Source organism: Mya arenaria, chromosome 2, assembly GCF_026914265.1.
Source record: "Mya arenaria isolate MELC-2E11 chromosome 2, ASM2691426v1".
Lineage (NCBI taxonomy): Eukaryota > Metazoa > Mollusca > Bivalvia > Myida > Myidae > Mya > Mya arenaria.
This window is the reverse complement of record NC_069123.1, coordinates 37598157-37619679: the sequence shown is the minus strand read 5'-3', so window position 1 is coordinate 37619679 and position 21523 is coordinate 37598157. Positions and strand designations below refer to the sequence as shown.

General features: G+C 37.2%; 2 protein-coding genes across 2 annotated transcripts; both read right to left on the bottom strand.

The window, feature by feature from the left end:
* Positions 1–482: 482 nt before the first annotated feature.
* LOC128218607 (uncharacterized) lies at positions 483–10466 on the bottom strand. Its single transcript, XM_052926319.1, has 4 exons — positions 9225–10466; positions 6605–6676; positions 2479–2550; positions 483–974 (listed from the first exon to the last, which is right to left on the bottom strand). The coding sequence occupies exons 1-4, from the start codon at positions 10327–10329 to the stop codon at positions 769–771; spliced, it is 1455 nt and encodes a 484-aa protein (XP_052782279.1). The 5' UTR covers positions 10330–10466; the 3' UTR covers positions 483–768.
* LOC128214683 (protein starmaker-like) lies at positions 10338–21523 on the bottom strand. The gene is made up of 8 exons (XM_052921300.1): positions 21507–21523; positions 18355–18541; positions 17347–17562; positions 16040–16255; positions 15156–15371; positions 11850–11945; positions 10397–11189; positions 10338–10362 (listed from the first exon to the last, which is right to left on the bottom strand). The coding sequence occupies exons 2-8, from the start codon at positions 18368–18370 to the stop codon at positions 10338–10340; spliced, it is 1578 nt and encodes a 525-aa protein (XP_052777260.1). The 5' UTR covers positions 18371–18541; positions 21507–21523.

Below are 21523 nucleotides of genomic sequence, written 5' to 3'. Positions count from 1 at the left end.
CATTTCAAATTGATTTTATTAGTTTTTGTCAGATGCTTTCATCGTGGATTAGTTTAACAAGAGGACCATAATGGTCCTATATCGCTCACCTGATAAAAGGGCTACCAAAGAACCATTACAAAAATTCTCTACAATATAGGTGTATAAGGAAAACTGGCGGTAGAGGTCCACTCAAGGATCATTCCTGAGAAATTATTTTGAAATCGGACCAGTAGTTTTGAAGAAGATTTTCAATTTTTTCTATATAGCCATATAAGAATAACTGGCCTGCCCCTGGTGGCCATGTTTTTTGAGATATCATCATTCTTTGAACATCTTTGGTAAAGGTCGACCCAAGAATCATTTCTGTGAAATTAGTTTGAAATTGGACCTGTAGTTTTGGAGATGTTTGAAAAGTGAACATGCGACGTATGACATACGCCGGATGGAGACCGATCACAATACCTGACATGTGCATACTCAGGGGAGCTAAAAATAGCATATTAAGGAAAGATTTTAATCAAGCTCCATTGTTACCAAAACCTAATGACTGATGTATGATAGTTCTAGAAATAAGTACAATGAGTTGAAAAAGCATAAAAGGGGATGATTCAATAAAATATGGAGCCAAAGTAATCACCTTTGTACATAACACTTCCTATGGTTTAATATGACATATTTGACTGAAATTCTTGTTGAATAATGTGTTACACACAATAAAATGTATTGTCTTATGTCATCGAAGTTCAATCAAACTGGGTTGTCCAATTGTTGAATGTATTGTGAATCTCACACCACTTTATGGTTTTTAATATAGAATTTGATTTGTTGCCATGGACGATGGCTCAGCACTGCCGCTTTGCTCTTAGCTTCAAGGCATAGTGCCTTCCCCGGGAGTTTGGCACTCACGAAGAACTTTCCCAGGAATTGATGGACAGCCTTTTTTTCCTCCTCCGACCACATGGTCCTTTTAGTGCTTTTCTTCTTACAAGTGACTGAAAATGGAAATGCTTCAGTTTTTACAAAATAAACAGAGAAATAATTGAAGTCTAAAGCGTTTATAAATCTGTAAATAGTGACCTTGACCTTGGATAGATCATCAAAGGTCATGTGTCAGACACGCCTTCAGCTTATGATTATAGCCTACAATATTTTGAAAATGGGATAAAGAATATGGGACGGTTATAGAACAAATGAAAATAATACCTAAATTTGCTGCGACATTGACCTTGGAGCTATAGGTAGAGGACATGTGAATACCATTAGTTTATCCAAAACGTTCAATAAAAAGGGATAAAATTTTAATATAGCAGAACAAGAATAGATGAGGTCTGGGCCGTATTCATAAAGCTCCTAAGAAAAATCTCAGACTTAAGTGAAAATTTCAAATGCAGAATTTCTCTATTTTTACCCACAATACTTCAATGAAACGTTGCATGCTTTTGAAAATTACGTTTTTTCACAAGCATGCAGTTTCATTGAAGTATAATTGAAAATAAACTGAAATCTGCATTTGAAATTTTCACTTAAGTTTGAGATTTTCCTTAGGAGCTTTATGAATATGGCCTTAGGTGTTTATAAAACTGTTTGACTGAGAAACATTTTCTAAAACATCTGATAGGTCAGATTTAAATTCAAGTACATTTTCAAGTCTTACCAACTATATGTTGAAAGTTCAAACATGATAAATCAGACATTCAAAGAACTATTTTAGAAGCGTCTGATTGGTAATTCTCATACTGGACAAGTTTTAAGTCACCTCTTGGAATGTGGCTAAACACATAAAGAACATTTGTGCCAATGTATTAAAAACTGTAACATGAGTGTAGGAGTTCCGGACCAGACACAAAAATGTAGATAATAATGTATGTAATTTGACATTGAATAGTTACTTTGACCTTTGAGCTCCTGACATTGGCATGTGGCACAACTCATAGTCTTTATGTAAACAAGTTTTTTTTCCTGATGATATGAAAATCTGATAAGGAATGTAGGTGTTACAATTGGAACACAGAAATGCAGACAGATGCACACACTACAGAACTTCGACACACATGCGCAGATGGTACCATTTAAAGACCAAATTAACTCTGCATAATCAAACATTTTTAATATCTCTAACCTCAACAATTCTAGTAACAATATAATTTCTGTGGATATCTACATTTCCAGTGCAACAGATAAACTTTTTTATGGAATGAAGTACATGTATCTACCCCTAAAGGTTTTTCTTAAAAGAGAAACTGCAAATTGTAATCTAGGTATTTAAACAAACTGGGTAACATAATTATTTCAATAAAGTTTTAATAAAGACGTGTTGCTTCTCCTTGATTAAGAAAACAATTAAGTTTTTTTTTTACAATTCACAGAGTAAATATCCAGAAATCCACTTATCTGTCCAACGATTATTTTATTTTAACATTAGGCATCAAATAACTTTTCTTTCAAAACTCATACTCGGAGCTGCAAATAGAAAGAGATTTTCAAATTCTAAATCACCTTTTCTCGATGGAACTCCATCTGTCTCTCCATCAGCTGAGGACTCGGCGCTCGGGATTTCTACTTGAAGATCTGGAACAATAGAAAGATCTGTAACATGCATTTTCCCCAATTGTGCACAGAAGTGGCAAATTTTCCTGCCCATTGATGACCTATATGCAAACAGTTTGGATCTAGACAAAAGCCCATATAACATGGGGCTTTATCTGTGATCCAAACCATTTGACAATATTACATGGGGCTTTATCTGAGATTCCAAAATTTGACATTATAACATGGGGCTCTATCTAAGATCAAAATAATATTGCAGTATAACATCGCGTATTATCTGAGATCAAAACCAATTGACAATATAACATGAGGCTTTATCTAAGATTGAAAGCAATAGACAAAACAACATGGGGCTCTATCTGAGATCCAAATAATTTGATAATATAGCATCACGCTTTATCTGAGACCCAAACCAATTGACAGTATAATGTCGCGCTTTATCTGAGATCCAAACCAATTGACAGTATAATGTCGCTTTTTATCTGAGATCCAAACCAATTGACAGTATAACATAGGGCTCTATCTGAGATCCAAACCAATTCATAGTATAACATGGAGCTTCATTTGAGATCCAAACCATTTCACAAAATGGCAATAATGAAAGAAATAAGAAATTTTGCCAAAATAAAGCAGACATCAATTAGAGATAAAAATTGCGTCACCCTTTACCTCATAGAAGCGCCTTTTCAGGCATCTGATGAAGGCTACTTGAAAATATTGTGGGAAATAATGCATTTGCTTACAATGAGCACAAGCTCAAATCCCACAACATTTTCAAAACTATTCAAATTTTGCATTTTTCTTTTTCATTAGACATTTTGCCATATCATTAGATGCTTTAATTGGGGATGAGTATAAAAATAACATATAAGGTAAAAAGTTCAGACTGTAAAGATTAAGATTGCTCAACCGAGATGAAATGTCCTCTGCACTGAGTTTAACTTTGCATATTATATCCAAACTGTTTGCATCATGAGGGCTTGCCAGCTGGTGTGCTAATGAAAGTCCTCAAAATGAAGCAAAGCATTGTTTTGTGCAAGCACTAAAGTAATTCTCTAAGCAGTTGATCTGGTTAAAAAAACTGTAACAACCTTCTGTAACTATTTCTTATTTCTTCCATTATTTCCATTTTAAGCAAATAGTATCTGAATGACAGAAATATTAAATTCTGATAAAGTAAGTCACCTGGCATCTGATCTGGGTCCAAACTGTTTGTAGAGAATGCATTTAGAACTAGAAAATGTGTTCATAGGACACAAATGCCCCCACTTCCACTTTGTCACAAATGCCATATTTTCACAAAATATAAAGGGGCTGTTACGTGTAACTCCAAAATGACTAGTGATTTACATGGCTGTCAAACTTGATCCAGATATGGTCACAAACATGTGTGTAAAGTTTGGTGAGAATTAAACAAATACTTTTCATGATTTAGACCATACAAAATCTTCTGGATGGACGTACGAACAGACGGACGTACGGACGGACAACTCTAAATGCCACCACTTTTTGGGGGCATAAAAACATCATGGTACTGTTTCACTCATTCTTGCAATGTTCTTCTTTATTTGTTTTAACATCCAATCTGAGTGTTACTTTGCATCTATATCCAAACTATTTGCCTTAAAGACATTTACCCAAGCATGACTAAACTGTTATCGCCATAAATTTGAGAAAAACATGACAGTCGGACCCTGCACCCGTACAAGAAAAGCTAAATAGAGGCCCGTCCCACAGGGTAACATTTTAAATGGGGAACACAATTCCCAAAAAAATGGTTATTTGACTGTTTTTGTTGTTAACGTCTGTTTTCCCTATTCAGTAAATAGACATTGGCCAACATTGTTGACCCAGATCAGGGGTCTACAATGAGTTTAAGAGTTCTGATTTACCGTTATTCTTTGTGTTCAGTCAGTGAATTAAACCTCCACCATGAGACTGTCAGGGCCTCTCTTGCAATGCTTGGCTGCCTAGCGTACTAAAATCTTGAGTTTCCCATGCATTTACCGTTTCATTCACACCTTGGGAGAATTGACTAGTTAGATGCTAGACACTTGATCTAGGGGTCATGAGTTCGATCCCCCACCTGACCAGTCTTTCGATGAGACTTTAAACCGAGGTCCCATGTATCAGTGCTATACACTGGGCATGTTAAAGAACCAGAGGGCTCCTTCAAAATGAGTAGGGCCTTGCCCGGGTTCCTCTGTATCAGCTTCCCTCTCTCTGGGAAGTCCAATTAGCTCAAAGTTGGCAGAAACGGACGACAACAACAAAACCAAAAAAAAAACAACATAGCAACATCATGATGACATGTTAGCTGGTGTTCTTAATAGAGTCCTCAAAATGAAGCAAAGTATTGTTTTGTGCAAGCACTATTTAAAGTAATCATCTAAGCAGTTGATCTTGTTCAATACACTGCAACAACCTGAATATCTATTTCTTTCATTTTTGCCATCCAGATCAAATTTCAATGCAAATATACTGTCTGAGTGACAAAAGATTAAATGCTAATCAGAACAAGAGTGCCAAAACACAAAATACGCCCATCTGGCAACAAAATTATCTAAATTCAAGTGGACTAATTAAAAAGAGTTACCAAACCAATGAAGGGTTTTATGAAAGCCAATTATCAAGTCTGTATCTGCAAAGGTTCCAAAAATATTGCCCTGTAACAATTCCTGAGTTTTAATTAATTTCAATTAATAAAGGGCCATTTCTCTGCAGCAACTTGATGAATGTTAATAAGGATCCAACATGTACAGGATCTTCTGGCAACATACATATGTGTAAAGTTTGATGAGGATTGGATAAACGGTTCTCTAAAAAGCCCCATGACAAAGTCTTTTTTTAAATAATTTCAACAAATAAAGGGCCTTATCTCTGCAGAAACTTCATGAATAGTAATGAGGATCAAGCTTGCACAGAACCTTATGACAACATACATGTGTGTAAAGTTTGATGGGAAATGGATAAGCAGTTCTCGAAATATTCCCTGTGACAAAGTCTTTTGTAAGTAATTTCTACAAATAAAGGGCCTAAAGTCTGTAGAAACTTGATGGATATTGATGAGTATCGAACTTACACAGGATCTTATGGCAACATACACTTGTGTAAAGTTTGATGAGGATTGGATAAGCGGTTGTCCAAAAATTACCCGTGACAAAGCTTTCCCGCCAAACACCCACCACCCGCCTTGGATGTTCACATAATACATCCCATCTAAAGATAAGCTTAGAAAAAGTTATCGGGCATCTGATATGGGTCCAAACTGTTTGTAAACAATGCATATTCAACAATCAGCTACAGATAAATAATACAATTTTTACAAAATTTCAATATTTCTTAACAAGACCCTATACTGTCACCACTCAGAAGAATGGTCTCTTCAAAATGATTCTAACAATAGTGAAGAAATACTGGTGAAGATTTTAGCATGTTAAATACACACCCTATCTGGAGCCCTGACATCATGGTTCTGATGGACCTATTTCTCTCATTCTTGCAATTTTCATCTTTATTTGTTTAAACAAACAATCTGAGTCTTATATGGCATCTTTATCCAAACTGTTGGCATAAAGTCCTCTAAACAACTCATCAGCTGCAACATCATGAGGCCTTTCAGCTTCTGTGCTTATTACAGTCCTCAAAATGAAGCAAAATCTCATTATCTGTCACACAATTATTTCATTTTTTACTTTAAGCATCAAATTTTTAACTAGAAAATCTGTCCATAAGACACAGAGGCCCAAACTTCCTCTTTGTCAAAATGCCATATTTTCACAAAACCAAGGCCCATAACTCCATACATACTAATTTTGGGCGCATGAAAACACCCAAGTGCACAAGTTCACTCCCTGAATATTATATCTATGAAGTTTCAAGTCTGTAGTACAAAGGCTTTTAGAGTTATGTGAGACACAAAATTACTGTGCCGTACTGACGTACGGACAGATGTACAAACGGACGGACAGACGGACAAAGGCAAATCTATATGCCCCCCATATTTTAGAAGTGGGGGCATAAAAACTCATACTCGGAGCTGCAAATAGAAAGAGATTTTCAAATTCTAAATCACCTTTTCTCGATGGAACTCCATCTGTCTCTCCATCAGCTGAGGACTCGGCGCTCGGGATTTCTACTTGAAGATCTGGAACAATAGAAAGATCTGTAACATGCATTTTCCCCAATTGTGCACAGAAGTGGCAAATTTTCCTGCCCATTGATGACCTATATGCAAACAGTTTGGATCTAGACAAAAGCCCATTTAACATGGGGCTTTAACCGAGATCCAAACCATTTGACAATATTACATGGGGCTTTATCTGTGATCCTGGCACGGCTTTCACAAAGCGTCTTGAGTCGAGATCGTGCTCAAACTCAAAATTTCACCATCAGAAATCACATGAGGTTAATATTTGAGATTGAAATTCTGAGTTCGAGCACGATCTCGACTCAAGACACTTTGTGAAAGAAAAGCCAGGGCTTTATCTGAGATTAAACTAGAAATGTGCCCATAGGACACAGATGCCCCCACTTCCACTTTGTCAAAATCGACATACTTTTGCAAATAAAAGGCCGTACATCCAAAATAACTGAAGTGATTTACATGGCTGTCAAACTTGATCAAGATATTGTGGTCACAAACATGTGTGTAAAGTTTGGTGAGAATTTGGGCAATACTTTTCAAGAATTAGATCACACAAAATCTTTAGGACATAAGGACGGAAGTACAGACAGACGTACGTACGACGGACAAACATACAGACAAGGGCAACCCTATATGCCTCCACTACATGAGGCTTTATCTGATATCCAAATAATTTGACAGCATAACACTGTGCTTTTTATGAGAACCAAAACAATTGAAAATATAACATGGGGCTTTATCTGAGTTTGAATCTACGACATAAAACATTCCTTTCAACCCTGAACTGATTACTACATATGGTATTTTTAGACTAATTCACAATGAAAGTAAATGATGGATAGGAAGATAATCTTGGAGAAAGGATAACCATATAGAATGGCTTTGCAAACATTGTGGGAAAAGGAGCATTTAATCATTATGATCACATGCTCCATTTCCCACACTGTCTTCAAAAGTCTTCTGCTACAGAGGAGTCAATAGGCATATCTATGGAGTAAAAGGTTAAAGAGCTTTTAAAGATTTGATTATATGACAACAAAGATTAAATCCAGACCACACCTGGTAAGAACTTGCCCCCCTCTTGTTGCAACACTGATGTCAGACAACTATAAGAAGTTTCAAAGCTCTACCTTGAATGGTAACCGAAATTCTGACAAAAAAAGGGACATAACTTTGACAAAATGCAGTCATGAGTTATGGCACTCTTGTTGCTATTATGTTGTTTGCATTCACCGTATGGCACTTTTGCATGGTTCTGTGGTTTTGGTCAGAAGGTCAGGAGAGTGCGACAACGGCTCCTCACCTCTGACTTCAACTCTCCTGGTGACTTATGAGGTACACCTGGGACTGAAACCTGGCCCGTCAAATTATTCTGACACCCAACGAACCAGTGTAATGCTAACCCGAAATCCTGGGCGTCAAGGAGGGAAGTCATTATTACCAATTTGCAAGTCTTTGGTTTGACCGGCTTGGGGACATTGAACCACGGACCTCCCAACCCGTAAGCTCTAAGCACTCAGCTATGGTGGACGTTTGTTGCTATTATGATGTCAGACAACTATAAGAAGCTTCAAAGCTCTACCTTGAATGGCTACTGAGAATTTTAATAAAAAAATTAACCAAAAATACGACATTATCATGATCTGAACAATCTTGGTAGAGAGTCACTTAAACACTTTTTGTGCCAAATATTTGTCAAATCTGGTCAAGTGATTTTTGAAAAGATTGTTAAAGACTTTTTTATCAGTTGGCATGGCAACCAGAGTTCTTTATGGAATGGAATTCTTTGAACAACTTTTAAAGGAAACACCTCAGGAACAAATATGCAAAGTTGAATCAAGTTCAAGAGAGCAGTTTCAGAGGAATCTAGAAAATGTGTCCATAGGCTTTGTCTTTCACAAAATAAAGGCCCAAAACTCCGTAAATATTAATTTCGGGCAGATGAAAATACCCAGGTGCACAAGTTCACATCCTGAATGATATATCTATGAAGTTTCAAGTCTGAAGTACAAACGCTTTTTGTGTTACGCGCGACACAAACTTTTCTGGACGTACGGATGTACAGACAGACAATGGCAAATCTATATGCCTCCCCCCACCCCCCTCTTTTAGTGGTGGGGGCATAAAAAGTGTGAACAGATGCCGGACATCAGACAAGAGGCGGTCACAATAGCTCACCTTTACCATATGCTCCGGCGGATTTCTATCCTTCCATTATGATCATAATTAATATTTCGACTAAGTTTCATGCAAATATATTGACCCCTTACAGAGACATGGTTGCAGATGTTTGAGATTTCAAAGTGACCACTTGTTGTAGATGCGTAGCAGTCTTTTGGTGCAGGTGGTTGCAAAAAGAAGACCGAAAATAGAGCAGAAAGATCCTGCAGGAGCTTTCTGGACTATTATTGACCTTCATTTAAAGTTCACCTGTCTAAAATCATCCCTTGTGATTGTCTTTTAAGGTGGTCAATATAGCAAGACTTTACAGTATGAAAATGGAGATTTTGCCATATATCTATGTATCAGAATATTTTGACAATCTTACCTTCAACATCTGGATGAATCTCATCCAGAGTTTTTCCCTCATGGTTTTGAATTTTTCCACTCTCTAACTCAACAAGAAGCTTGCTAATTTTAGCAAGTTGAATAGTATCCTCTGGTAATCTGTAGAATTCCCTATGGATTCTCACATCATGACCAAGAAAGTTGGCTAATTGATCCAACTCATTGTCTTTGAGGTTGAGTATCTGAGAAATTGTGGCCACATGTTTCCGAAGAGAAGTGGAAGTGATGAGTTCTGGGTTATTTGCACCACATTCCAAAGCAAATTTTCTCAGCACATCAGAACTTCTAAGCGGAAATTCAGCATCTCCGAATCTTGCGAATACATAAATGTTCCTAGTGCTGATTCCAACTACTTCTCTTGTTTTCATAAGAATTTCCATTTGCTGGTGAAGTTTATCTGTAAGTAAGACTGGTACACGTCGACCACGTTTTCCTCTGATTTCAATTCTTTTCATATTTTCAGCAAGCTGCCTTTCAAATGGCGACAGGCAACTGGCCACTTCTGCCTGCATCTTCACTGATTGTTGGGTTCCTTTCAAATACTGGGAAACTTCCAAGCGTTCTGCCTCACCACCCCTTCTTCTATTGAAAAGAACAATCTGTGCAAGCGTCACATTGGCAAGTTCTCTCCAGTGGTCTTTGTCCGCAAACTCTGTCAGTGATTTTTGCAGTGTGTCTGCTTGTGCTTTAAGATAATCATGTAGCTTCTTCAAATCTTCTGCCATTGGTATTTTATTTGGTTTGTTGAAGGTTTCCGCATGTAAATTCTGCAGCGCAGCACTAGAAACCTCAGCAGCCCATTCACCATCACAAAGTTCTAAGAAACTATTGGCTTTCTCCTTCAAATTTGAGTTCCTTGTAACAAGACTTTGGTTTTTCAAAATATTGGCACATTTTCTCAATGAGTGTCCAATCTTAAGAGCCAGTGATGGAACTTTGTATTTGCCATTTCCATCAAAACCACATGTTACTTTTACTGCCTCAACAATAGATGGAAACTTTACAGGATCAACACAGTCCATCAAGTTGTGAATGTTTCCATCAGATTTTCTTGCATTCATAAGTAGACGAGCCACTTCTCTCATTTTCTGTCTTACGTATTGATGCTGATGTGGCTGCTGCGAATGTTTACTATACAGCTTTTCTCCAAACCTTACTATCAGCTCATCATGTCTTGCAACAAATGATACTTCATCAGATGAAAACTTGTTTACAATGTCTGTTTTGAACGATTCATTTTTACTAAAATCATTAGAATGCATCAATGCTAAACCAGCTGCCTGGTGATTGATCCTTTTCTGTTTTCTTGCAGTGCGATTTTGCTTTGGACATCGTTTGGCATGTCTCCAGAGATCACGTCCTAAAAACAAGCCCAAACACTGGCTACAAGTGACATAGTCGCTAGCCCTACTTGAATCTTCTTCTTTTGGTCTCTTGAAAGGGATCAAGTTTCCTGTTTGTTTAGCAATCACATTCTTATTATGTAAAAAGTCTCCAGCATTCATTAATTCTCGCAACTTCTCTTTCCTGGCAGGGGACTTTTTCGGAAGAGACAGAACTTGTTCCACCTCAAACTCGTGCTTATGTTTTTGCTCAAAGTGTCGGGGCAGTTTTGCCACCAACTTCATGCAGTATTGACAACAGTGTTTTTTGTCCCATATTCGAGTGCCATCCTCTTTCTTTTTTGATTGCATTATAGTTAAATTCGGTTTTGTCAACTTATTTACTAACTCCTGCTCTATAGGAATAACATCAGAATCACTTGTGCTGTCCGACACATGTTCTTCAGCATTATATGACTCATCTAACTGTTCTTTATATTGGGCATCAGCATCCACAATGTCTTCCTCACTGTATGTAAAGTCACTGCTCACAGGGGGTATATATTCATCACCACTATCCTCAAGACTTATATCTTCATCAGACCACCTTTCATCATTGGCTTCTGTAAAGAAATGGATAAATGGTTGGTTAAATGATTTTCAAGCTTTGCAATTCTTGTCTGCAAAAATGTCATGATCATCTGCAACTTTTTCATTAAAGTAAGAAAAATCATACAACTGCAGAAATAAGTGTCCTGGAAAGACAGCAATTCATTGATGCAAGGAGGCGTTGAAATGTCAGATACTCTGTCTAAATGGTGACTTCTTATTGTCACACACTTCAACATTATGAGGACGTTCTACTGATGAATTCCTCATACATTACACAATTTACAAATACCAATTACACTGCCTCAAAAGCTACACCTATTACTGTCGGAGATTACCAAGTAGATACTATTAGAACATATTTTGCTATCTAATTTTGTATAGATAGCTTTCCCTGCGAAAATGTCAAATCAATTAGGAGTTTGACAATCGTCAGTCATATACTCTGTTGGTAACCGCAAAGTTAAATTCGAGCCCTGTTTAATATCTTTTCTGCATAAACCAGGGGTGCATCTATTAGAGCATGAGCGTCTATTAAAATGAATATGGTATGTTACTTGTTCACAATATGCTAGTAAATAAAGCTACCCTTTGACGTTTCCTAAATTTGCACCAAAGACTAGTGCCATGTGTAATATTTACAGGTTAAATTCTAGCAAGTGTTCCTCACATACCTTGAATGGCCATGCTTTGTTTAAAATCACCATTGTCCAGTTCACTGTCGCTCTGTTCTTGGTCTGTACTGGAAGCTACCAAGCTCTCAGTATCTTCTAAAAAGATAAAATACAGGAAATACTAACCCCTTCATTACTTTGCCCTGAGCATAGGAATTTTATCAAACACCTTGGATCTAGATCAGAAACTGAGTTATTCAGCTTAAGATCAAGATCTATGCTATTTGACGCACTGATAATACCTGTCATAAGAGGACCATGTTGATCCTATATCACTCACCTGATTAAGGGGTTCAAAGGAACCATTGCAAATACTCTTTGTATATAAAAGATGTATAAGGAAAATTGACCCGCCCATGCGGCCATGTTTTTTTTATATATCATCATACCTTGAACAACATTTATAGAGGGACACACAAGGTTCATTTCAGCAAAATGAATTTGAAATTGGACTAGTGGTTTTGGATTCCGTATAGCTGGTAATTTCTGTGGGCTCAAATTTCTGCTATTCTGCAGTCCCTTTATCGAACCGCAAACATTTATTCCGCAGTATAAAATGTCCGTAGTTATTTAACACGCAGGTAAGAATATCCTCGCAGGTAAAAACTGATCAGTCGAACGCAATGCCCAACATTATGGCTAGGTGTAATAACGGGCCAATACTCCGACTAGGTGTAACTAGAACTATCACTGAAGGTGATTGATACGTCCACACCGTAGCATTTGTTCCAAGTAGTGAAATTATTAAGACATACATTTTGTCAATAAAAGGTGCCTTTCTCTTTCCCACATTGAATACAGTTCAAACCCACTGTGTGGCATATACATGTAGGAAATATGGTGCGGATAAAAATATATCTATGGGTCAAAGGTCAAGGACACAGCGACCTCCTTTTTGTACTAAACTCTCCGGCTCACCAAGATGCATTCACACACCAGATTTGTTGCTTGTAGGTAATGCTGAGTTATTGCCCAGTTACAGTTTTTCTATATGGGTCAAAGCTCAAGGACAAGGTCACAATAACATAATACTGGACCACGACGGACCTCCTTCCTAAGATTTATCAATGCACCAAGTTTAATGTCTCTAGGGCATATAGTTAAGAAAATATGGCAAAGTTTTCATATTATATGACTGACTGACCGAGCAAGAAAGCGTTGGACGGACAAGGTGATTCCTACATCTTGCGATTTTTAAAGAGAAGATGTGGTCCCTGAAACTTACTTGGTGCATGCCTCGGATACAAGCTGTTAGCATATATTACATTATACCAGTAATCGCGACTCTCAGAATAACTTTAAGATAATTATAAGCAGTTTTGTATACTACATTTGGTTTGATTTGAGACGCATTTATTTTGTATATATATTCCGGGTAGCTTTCCTTTTGGATATCAAACATAGTTTTGCAGTAACTTTTGTTTCTTTAGGTCCCGATAAAGCCAACAGTGATATTTAAAACGCCGACTGGTTCTCAGGGTTTAGGCCATACAGGCCGTATCGTAAGTGTAGTGAAATCGAAAGTAGAATTTGATAAACAGCAACGTGCAGATCGATAACAACCATAATCAGAGTTAGTTCCGCAAAAATTTATCACTCCCTTTTCATGAAACGCAGAATTAATAATCCGCAAAAATAAGTTATTTCTAGTTTTTGACAAAAACCCAAAATATTATGGCCGCAGAAATAACCAGCTTTACGGGAAGAAGATTTTCAAAGTTTTCTATATAGGCATATACGGAAAACCGACCCCGCCCCTGGTGGCCATGTTTTTTGAAATATCATAAATCTTCAATCAAATTCGGTAGAGAGGTCCACCCAAGGATCATTTATGTGAAATTATTTTGAAAATGGACCAAAATTTTGAGAAGAAGATTTTCAAAGTGTTCTATATAGCCATATAAAGAAAACTGGCCCTGTCCTAAGCGGCCATGTTTTTTGATTATCATAACTCTTTGAACAACTTTGGTAGAGAACCTACTAAGGATCATTTCTGTGAAATTATTTTGAAATTGGACCAATCGTTTTAGAGAAGTAGTTTCTTACTTTCATTGCTATGACAACCAGAGTTCTTCATGGAAGGTGTGGGGCCCTAATTATCTAAGCAGTTGATCTGGTTAAACAAACTGTAACATCATTCTGTATCTATTTCTTATTTCTTTCAATATTGCCATTTTGGGCAAATATCATTGCATCTGAATGACAGATAGATTAAATTCTGATAAGAAGTAGGTCGCCTGACATCTGATCTGGGTCAGAACTGTTGCAGTAGAAAATGCATTTAGAACTAGAATGTGTCACAGGTCAAGGCCAAGGTCACAGTGATCTAATTTTGGAATGTGACACTCTGCCTCACCAAGATGTATTCACACACCAATTTGTGAAGCATAAATGATGTGGTTGTGGTTCAGGAGATATGCTCTGGACAAGGTACAACGATGGAAAGACAGAAGTACGGATAGGGGTAACATTACATTCCCAGGCCATTATATGGCAACGCATAAAAACATCATGGAACCATTTCACTCATTCTTGCAATGTTCTTCTTTATTTGTTTTAACATCCAATCCGAGTGTTACTTTGCATCTATATCCAAACTATTTGCATTAAGTACTCTAAACAACAGACACAAATGGCAACAACACCATTTATGTTAACCCTTCCATTCATGCATATGTCTTTTTATGTTTTTTGCAAACAGAATAGATCCAGATTTTGGAGGAGCTGTCTGATCAGGGTCTACAATGTTTGAGTATTTGATACTTTGCACCCAAGGCTATTCTTACTGTCATAAATATAACTGGCCTTATCTTAGTGGGTAGAGTATCAAAATAAATATTCATGAAGTAAAGGATTAAGAACTGTGGCTTCCAAACCAACAGTTTAGACCCATAGTTTGTGGTAGTTGCATTGTTCAAAATATCGTTTCACTCATTCTTGCAATGTTCTTCTTTATTTGTTTAAACATTCAATCTGAGTGTTACTTTGCATCTTTATCCAAACTAATTGCATTAAGTCCTCTAAACAACACACACAAATGGCAACATCACGAGGACTTACCCGCTGGTGTGCTTCTTAAAGTCCTCAAAATGAAACGGTCTTGTTTTGTGTATGCACTATTTTAAGTAATTATCTTGGCAGTTGTTGTTTAAACCATTTAACACATAGAAACGCCTTTTCACGCCTCTGTAGCAGACGACTTTTGAAACTAATGGGAAAAATGGAGCATTTACTCAAATTGAGTTTGAGTTACTTAGGATGCCTAAGCAACCAGTGTTTGAGTTGACAAATTTAGACTATATTTACCTGTTGGCTTTGTAGTAATGGTATTTGTTGCCATTCCTTCTGTTTTTGCTGCTGCCAGTTTGGGTTTTACTGTTGGTTTCGACGTACTTGTAGAAGCCATCTTTAGTTTCTTCTTACGTACTCCAAAGTCATCCTCTCTGTCATCTTGGTCGTAATCATCGTCACCATCATCACTGTCATCATGACCTACATCTACTTTGGGGGCAGAGTCACTGTCTGAAATTTTATTTTAACCCTTCCATTCAATGCCTATGTCTTGTTATGCTTTTTTGCAAACAAAATAGATCCAGATTTTGGAGGAGCTGTCTGATCAGGGTCTACAATGTTTGAGTATTTGATATTTTGCACCCAAGGCTATTCTTACTGTCATAAATATAACTGGCCTTATCTTAGTGGGTAGAGTATCAAAATAAATATTCATGAAGTAAAGGATTAAGAACTGTGGCTTGCAAACCAACAGTTTAGACCCATAGTTTGTGGTAGTTGCATTGTTCAAAATATCGTTTCACTCATTCTTGCAATGTTCTTCTTTATTTGTTTAAACATTCAATCTGAGTGTTACTTTGCATCTATATCCAAACTAGTTGCATTAAGTCCTCTAAACAACACACACAAATGGCAACATCACGAAGACTTACCAGCTGGTGTGCTTCGTAAAGTCCTCAAAATGAAACAGTCTTGTTTTGTGTAAGCACTATTTAAAGTAATTATCTTGGCAGTTGTTGTTTAAACCATTCACCACATAGAAACGCCTTTTCACGCCTCTGTAGCAGACGACTTTTGAAACTAATGGGGAAAATGGAGCATTTGCTCAAATTGAGTTTGAGTTACTAAGGATGCCTAAGCAACCAGTGTTTGAGTTGACAAATTTAGACTATATTTACCTGTTGGCTTTGTAGTAATGGTATTTGTTGCCATTCCTTCTGTTTTTGCTGCTGCCAGTTTTGGTTTAACTGTTGGTTTTGACGTACTTGAAGAAGCCATCTTTAGTTTCTTCTTACGTACTCCAAAGTCATCCTCTCTGTCATCTTGGTCGTAATCATCGTCACCATCATCACTGTCATCATGACCTACATCTACTTTGGGGGCAGAGTCACTGTCTGAAATTTTATTTTAACCCTTCCATTCAATGCCTATGTCTTGTTATGCTTTTTTGCAAACAAAATAGATCCAGATTTTGGAGGAGCTGTCTGATCAGGGTGTACAATGTTTGAGTATTTGATATTTTGCACCTTAGGCTATTCTTAATGTCATAAATATAACTGGCCTTATCTTAGTGGGTAGAGTATCAAAATAAATATTCATGAAGTAAAGGATTAAGAACTGTGGCTTCCAAACCAACAGTTTAGACCCATAGTTTGTGGTAGTTGCATTGTTCAAAATATCGTTTCACTCATTCTTGCAATGTTCTTCTTTATTTGTTTAAACATTCAATCTGAGTGTTACTTTGCATCTATATCCAAACTAGTTGCATTAAGTCCTCTAAACAACACACACAAATGGCAACATCACGAGGACTTACCAGCTGGTGTGCTTCTTAAAGTCCTCAAAATGAAACAGTCTTGTTTTGTGTAAGCACTATTTAAAGTAATTATCTTGGCAGTTGTTGTTTAAACCATTCACCACATAGAAACGCCTTTTCACGCCTCTGTAGCAGACGACTTTTGAAACTAATGGGAACAAGAAAGCTGTGTTTGTGAAACAGCAATGCCCCCACAGTGTTTTGTCACAAAAATGACGTTTAACCTTGATTTGACCTTTGACCTTGAACGGTGACCTTGACATGTTTGCACTGAAAATGTGCGGCTTCATGAGATACATATGCATGCCTATTATGAAGTCTCTATCTAGACTAGAAGTTAAAGACAATGTTAAACTTGGTAATTTGACCTATATATTTGACCTTTGACCTTGAAGGATGACCTTGACCTTGACATGTTTGCACGCAAAATGTGAGGCTTCATGAAATACACATGCATGCCAAATATGAACTCTCTACCTGTAATATTTCAAAAGTTATGGCCAATGTTAAAGTTGGACACAAACAAACAAACAGACAGGGCAAAAACAATATGCCCCCCACTTTAGTGGTAGGGGGCATAAAAATGGAGCATTTGCTCAAATTGAGTTTGAGTTACTAAGGATGCCTAAGCAACCAGTGTTTGAGTTGACAAATTTAGACTATATTTACCTGTTGGCTTTGTAGTAATGGTATTTGTTGCCATTCCTTCTGTTTTTGCTGCTGCCAGTTTGGGTTTTACTGTTGGTTTTGACGTACTTGTAGAAGCCATCTTTAGTTTCTTCTTACGTACTCCAAAGTCATCCTCTCTGTCATCTTGGTCGTAATCATCGTCACCATCATCACTGTCATCATGACCTACATCTACTTTGGGGGCAGAGTCACTGTCTGAAATTTTATTTTAACCCTTCCATTCAATGCCTATGTCTTGTTATGCTTTTTTGCAAACAAAATAGATCCAGATTTTGGAGGAGCTGTCTGATCAGGGTCTACAATGTTTGAGTATTTGATATTTTGCACCTTAGGCTATTCTTACTGTCATAAATATAACTGGCCTTATCTTAGTGGGTAGAGTATCAAAATAAATATTCATGAAGTAAAGGATTAAGAACAGTTTAGACCCATAGTTTGTGGTAGTTGCATTGTTCAAAATATCGTTTCACTCATTCTTGCAATGTTCTTCTTTATTTGTTTAAACATTCAATCTGAGTGTTACTTTGCATCTATATCCAAACTAGTTGCATTAAGTCCTCTAAACAACACACACAAATGGCAACATCACGAGGACTTACCAGCTGGTGTGCTTCTTAAAGTCCTCAAAATGAAACAGTCAATCAGCAAGGAAGTAACAGACTGGCCAAGGCTTTTTGTCTCAAATTCGACCTTTAACCTCAATTGGGACCTTGACCTGGTAGGTAGAGACCTGGTTATTGTATGTGACATATTGGATAATGACAGTGTACATTTGTGCCAGGTTATTTAAGAATCCTTCAATCAGCAAGGAAGTTACAGCCCCCACAAGGTCGGTCTGACGCACAGAGGCACGCATGGACGCACACACATACACTCAACAGACATAAGGACGGCTATGTCTTTGCTCCCTCAATAAAAACACTCAATATATGGGAAGGTATTTTAGATTGCTAGCAAACTCTTTCCAAGATAATAAAATGTCATTACCTTTCGCTTTCTCCATGGAGCATCTTTTACACCATAGTCAAAGGTAAGCTGCTCTCCTGGGTGTATGTCTTTTATGGAATACAGCCACAACCGTGGCTTGTCAGTCATGATCTTTTTTACCTTACAGTTTGGTTTAGCCGAGTCATTAACCATCCTGCCAAGACCTTTGGTGTTAGTTGCATCAATACTGAAAGAACAGTTTAGTTCCAATGTAATCTATGTTAACAAAAAGGTTTTTTTTACTTTATGCAACACTGAACATATATTCAATCTTCCAGTTAATTGAATTGCTATTTTTTGTGATGAATGCTTTACCAATCTTTGTCTAGGGTCCTACAACAGGGAACTTCTAAAGGCAAACAGTTAACATCAAGACAGAATGTTTGTTAATAGTTGAATGGGCATATAAAAAGAAATACAAACCTGTCATGAGTGGCCATTAAAAACAGCATCGATTATTAATGACAGGTGACCGCTTAATGCAGACAAGAAGTTTTGAAAAGCTTTTGAGAGCTTTCTGCATTACTTCCATTATGTATTAAGTAACCAATGTAAACCATCTATAGCAGGCTACTGGTTTCAGCCATAAATCACAGCAGTTACTTTTTAAATTATCTTGTCACCTTAACAGGGTTTTCAGATTCCTAAAAACGTGTCACGTTTCTGATTGGTAATTGTGGGCATGCTTGAGCACTTGGTTGGAGTGGAATATTCCATATTCTATCAGAACATTGTCGGAAATAGCCGAGCATGACGTGCGCTATATAATTTACTTCTCAAGGTTGATATTGGTTGTACTCGTAATGATGTAGTCCTTTAGACTGGTTTACGACATGATTGGTTTATAAAACCCAGTCTAACGTGTCAAAAGAGCCCTCCGTCGCATAAACAAAGATAACAAACAAATATCAATAAAGATTTAGCGATAATAGTAGAAAACAGGGAGAACTCAACATGGCTGTCATGTTTTATCTACACAGGAAATAATACAAAAACTAGAATGTGACCATTGTACACAAATGTCCCGCTGTATGCTGAACTTAAAATAGGGTCATCACTCCATCAAAAGTTAGACACACCATTATTAGATCTTCTATTAAGTCAAGGTCAAGGTCACAATGACTCATATGCAACACTCCGCCTCACCAAGATGTATTCACATACCAATTTGTGGAGTAGTAGCTGTTATAGTTCAGGAGATATGCCCAACACAGTTTTTCTATTATACGGGTCAAAGGTCAAGGTCACAGTGGTCTAATATTGGTACATGACACACCTTCTTCCAAAGATGTATTAGTGTGCCAAGTTTAATGTCTCTAGAGCATATAGTTGAGGAAATATAGCCCGGACAGTTTTTCTATTATATGAGTCAAAGGTCAAGGTCAAGGTGGTCTAATTTTGGTACATGACACACCGTGTTCCTAAGATGTATCAGTGTGCCAATTTTAATGTCTCTAGGGCATATTGTTGAGGAAATATAGCCCGGACAAAGTTTTTCTATCATATGGGTCAAAGTCAAGGTCACAATGACCTAATTTTGGTACATGACACTACTGCTGTCCAAGATGTATCAGTGTGCCAAGTTTAATGTCTCTAGGGCATATAGTTGAGGAAATATAGCCCGGACAAAGTTTTTCTATGATATGGGTCAAAGATCAAGGTCACAGTGACCTAATTTTGGTACTCAGACACTCGACTTCACCAAGATGTATTCACATACCAATTTGTGAAGTATTAAATGTTGTGGTTCAGGAGGTATGCTCCGGACAAGGTATGACGGAATGACGGATAGGGGTAACACTATATGCCCCGGCCATTATATGATGGGGCATAATTATACCGGGCGTTTAGGTATGGTAAAACTCGCGACCCTTAGGTTAACTCAGGCACCGGCATGTGTTCGGTATCATGGGAACCAGTATTATTTCAGACTTTTTTCAATTCCTGCATTGTAAATGATAGGTATATACAGCTAAACAAGCATACCGTATTACATTATAGTATGGGAGGTAAAATGTCTTGGAACTCCATAACAAGAGGCCCATGAGGGCCTGTGCTCTACTGGCTTGGTTCGTTTAGTCCTGTTCATAGATATCTAACAACTGTACAAGTTTGGTGAAGATCTGTTTTGAAATGTAGACTTTTTTGCACTAACAAACTGTTTAATAGCAATTTCAACAATTTCAAGGGAGATAATCCAGTCATTCTTAAGCCAATCTGGATGGTCTACGAATGCATATCTACATGTAACTTCTGTAAAAGTTTGGTGAAGATCAGATTTGAAATGAAGGCTTAATTAAACGGCGTAAACAAGCTGTTTTATAGCAATTTCGACAAATTCAAGGGAGATAATCCAGTTGTTCATAAGCGAATCTAAATGGTTTCGGAAGAAACTGATTTCATACGCATATTTATCTACTGCATAAGTTTGGTGAAGATCAGATAAGAAATGGAGAATTTAGAGCATAAACAAGCTGTTTTGTTGTAATTTTGACAAATTCAAGGGCCATAATCCAGTCATGCATGGGCAGATCTGGCTGGTTCTCAAATGGAACCGAGCTCTTATGGATATCTAACTTCTGTATAAGTTTGATTGAGATTAGATCATAACTAAATACTTTAAAGCATAAACAAACAATTGTTTACGGACGCACGCACGGACGGACGCACGCACACACGGACGGACAACAGACACCGCGTGACGGCATAAGCTCTCTGGCCTTTGGCCAGTATAGCTAAAAATAAGGCAATTGAAAACAAAATAAATTTCCAAATTGCCAATGCTTGATAAAGAAACATAATTCATTCTTTTTAAAAAGAGCTTGATATTAAAATTCAGTACACAATGAGTGTGTTTTAAATCAAGCCCTGCTAAAGTATTGTACCCCCAAAATGCTCTTGCACCCCCATAAATTCACTCTAGGGGGTGCATTTACTTCCAGAAAAAAATACGAGTGGGAACACTGAATTTATTTTTGCCTTAGAATGATAGGAAAAACAAAACAGAATGCAGTTAAAAATATTACACAAGACTAAATATTTTGTGCTACGTTTTTATGTCTCCTAAAACTACACAATTAATGTATAATATACTCACTACATTTTTTTCCCGTTGTTATGAAAATAATACTTGTAAGTCTCATCCTCCTCACCATCACTAGGACTGCAG

What these genes read in the sequence shown, in the direction of transcription:
- LOC128218607 (XM_052926319.1), bottom strand. Translation starts at nt 10,329, where the DNA reads ATGAGAGAAGTGGCTCGTCTACTTATGAATGCAAGAAAATCTGATGGA. An exon ending in GATTCATCCAGATGTTGAAG is followed by an intron (nt 6,677 to 9,224) that starts GTAAGATTGTCA and finishes CTATTGTTCCAG; the next exon opens with ATCTTCAAGTAGAAATCCCG. An exon ending in TGGAGTTCCATCGAGAAAAG is followed by an intron (nt 2,551 to 6,604) that starts GTGATTTAGAAT and finishes CTATTGTTCCAG; the next exon opens with ATCTTCAAGTAGAAATCCCG.
- LOC128214683 (XM_052921300.1), bottom strand. An exon ending in CATTACTACAAAGCCAACAG is followed by an intron (nt 11,946 to 15,155) that starts GTAAATATAGTC and finishes TTATCTTTTTAG; the next exon opens with AAGATACTGAGAGCTTGGTA. An exon ending in CATGATGAGCTGATAGTAAG is followed by an intron (nt 10,363 to 10,396) that starts GTTTGGAGAAAA and finishes AAACATTCGCAG; the next exon opens with CAGCCACATCAGCATCAATA.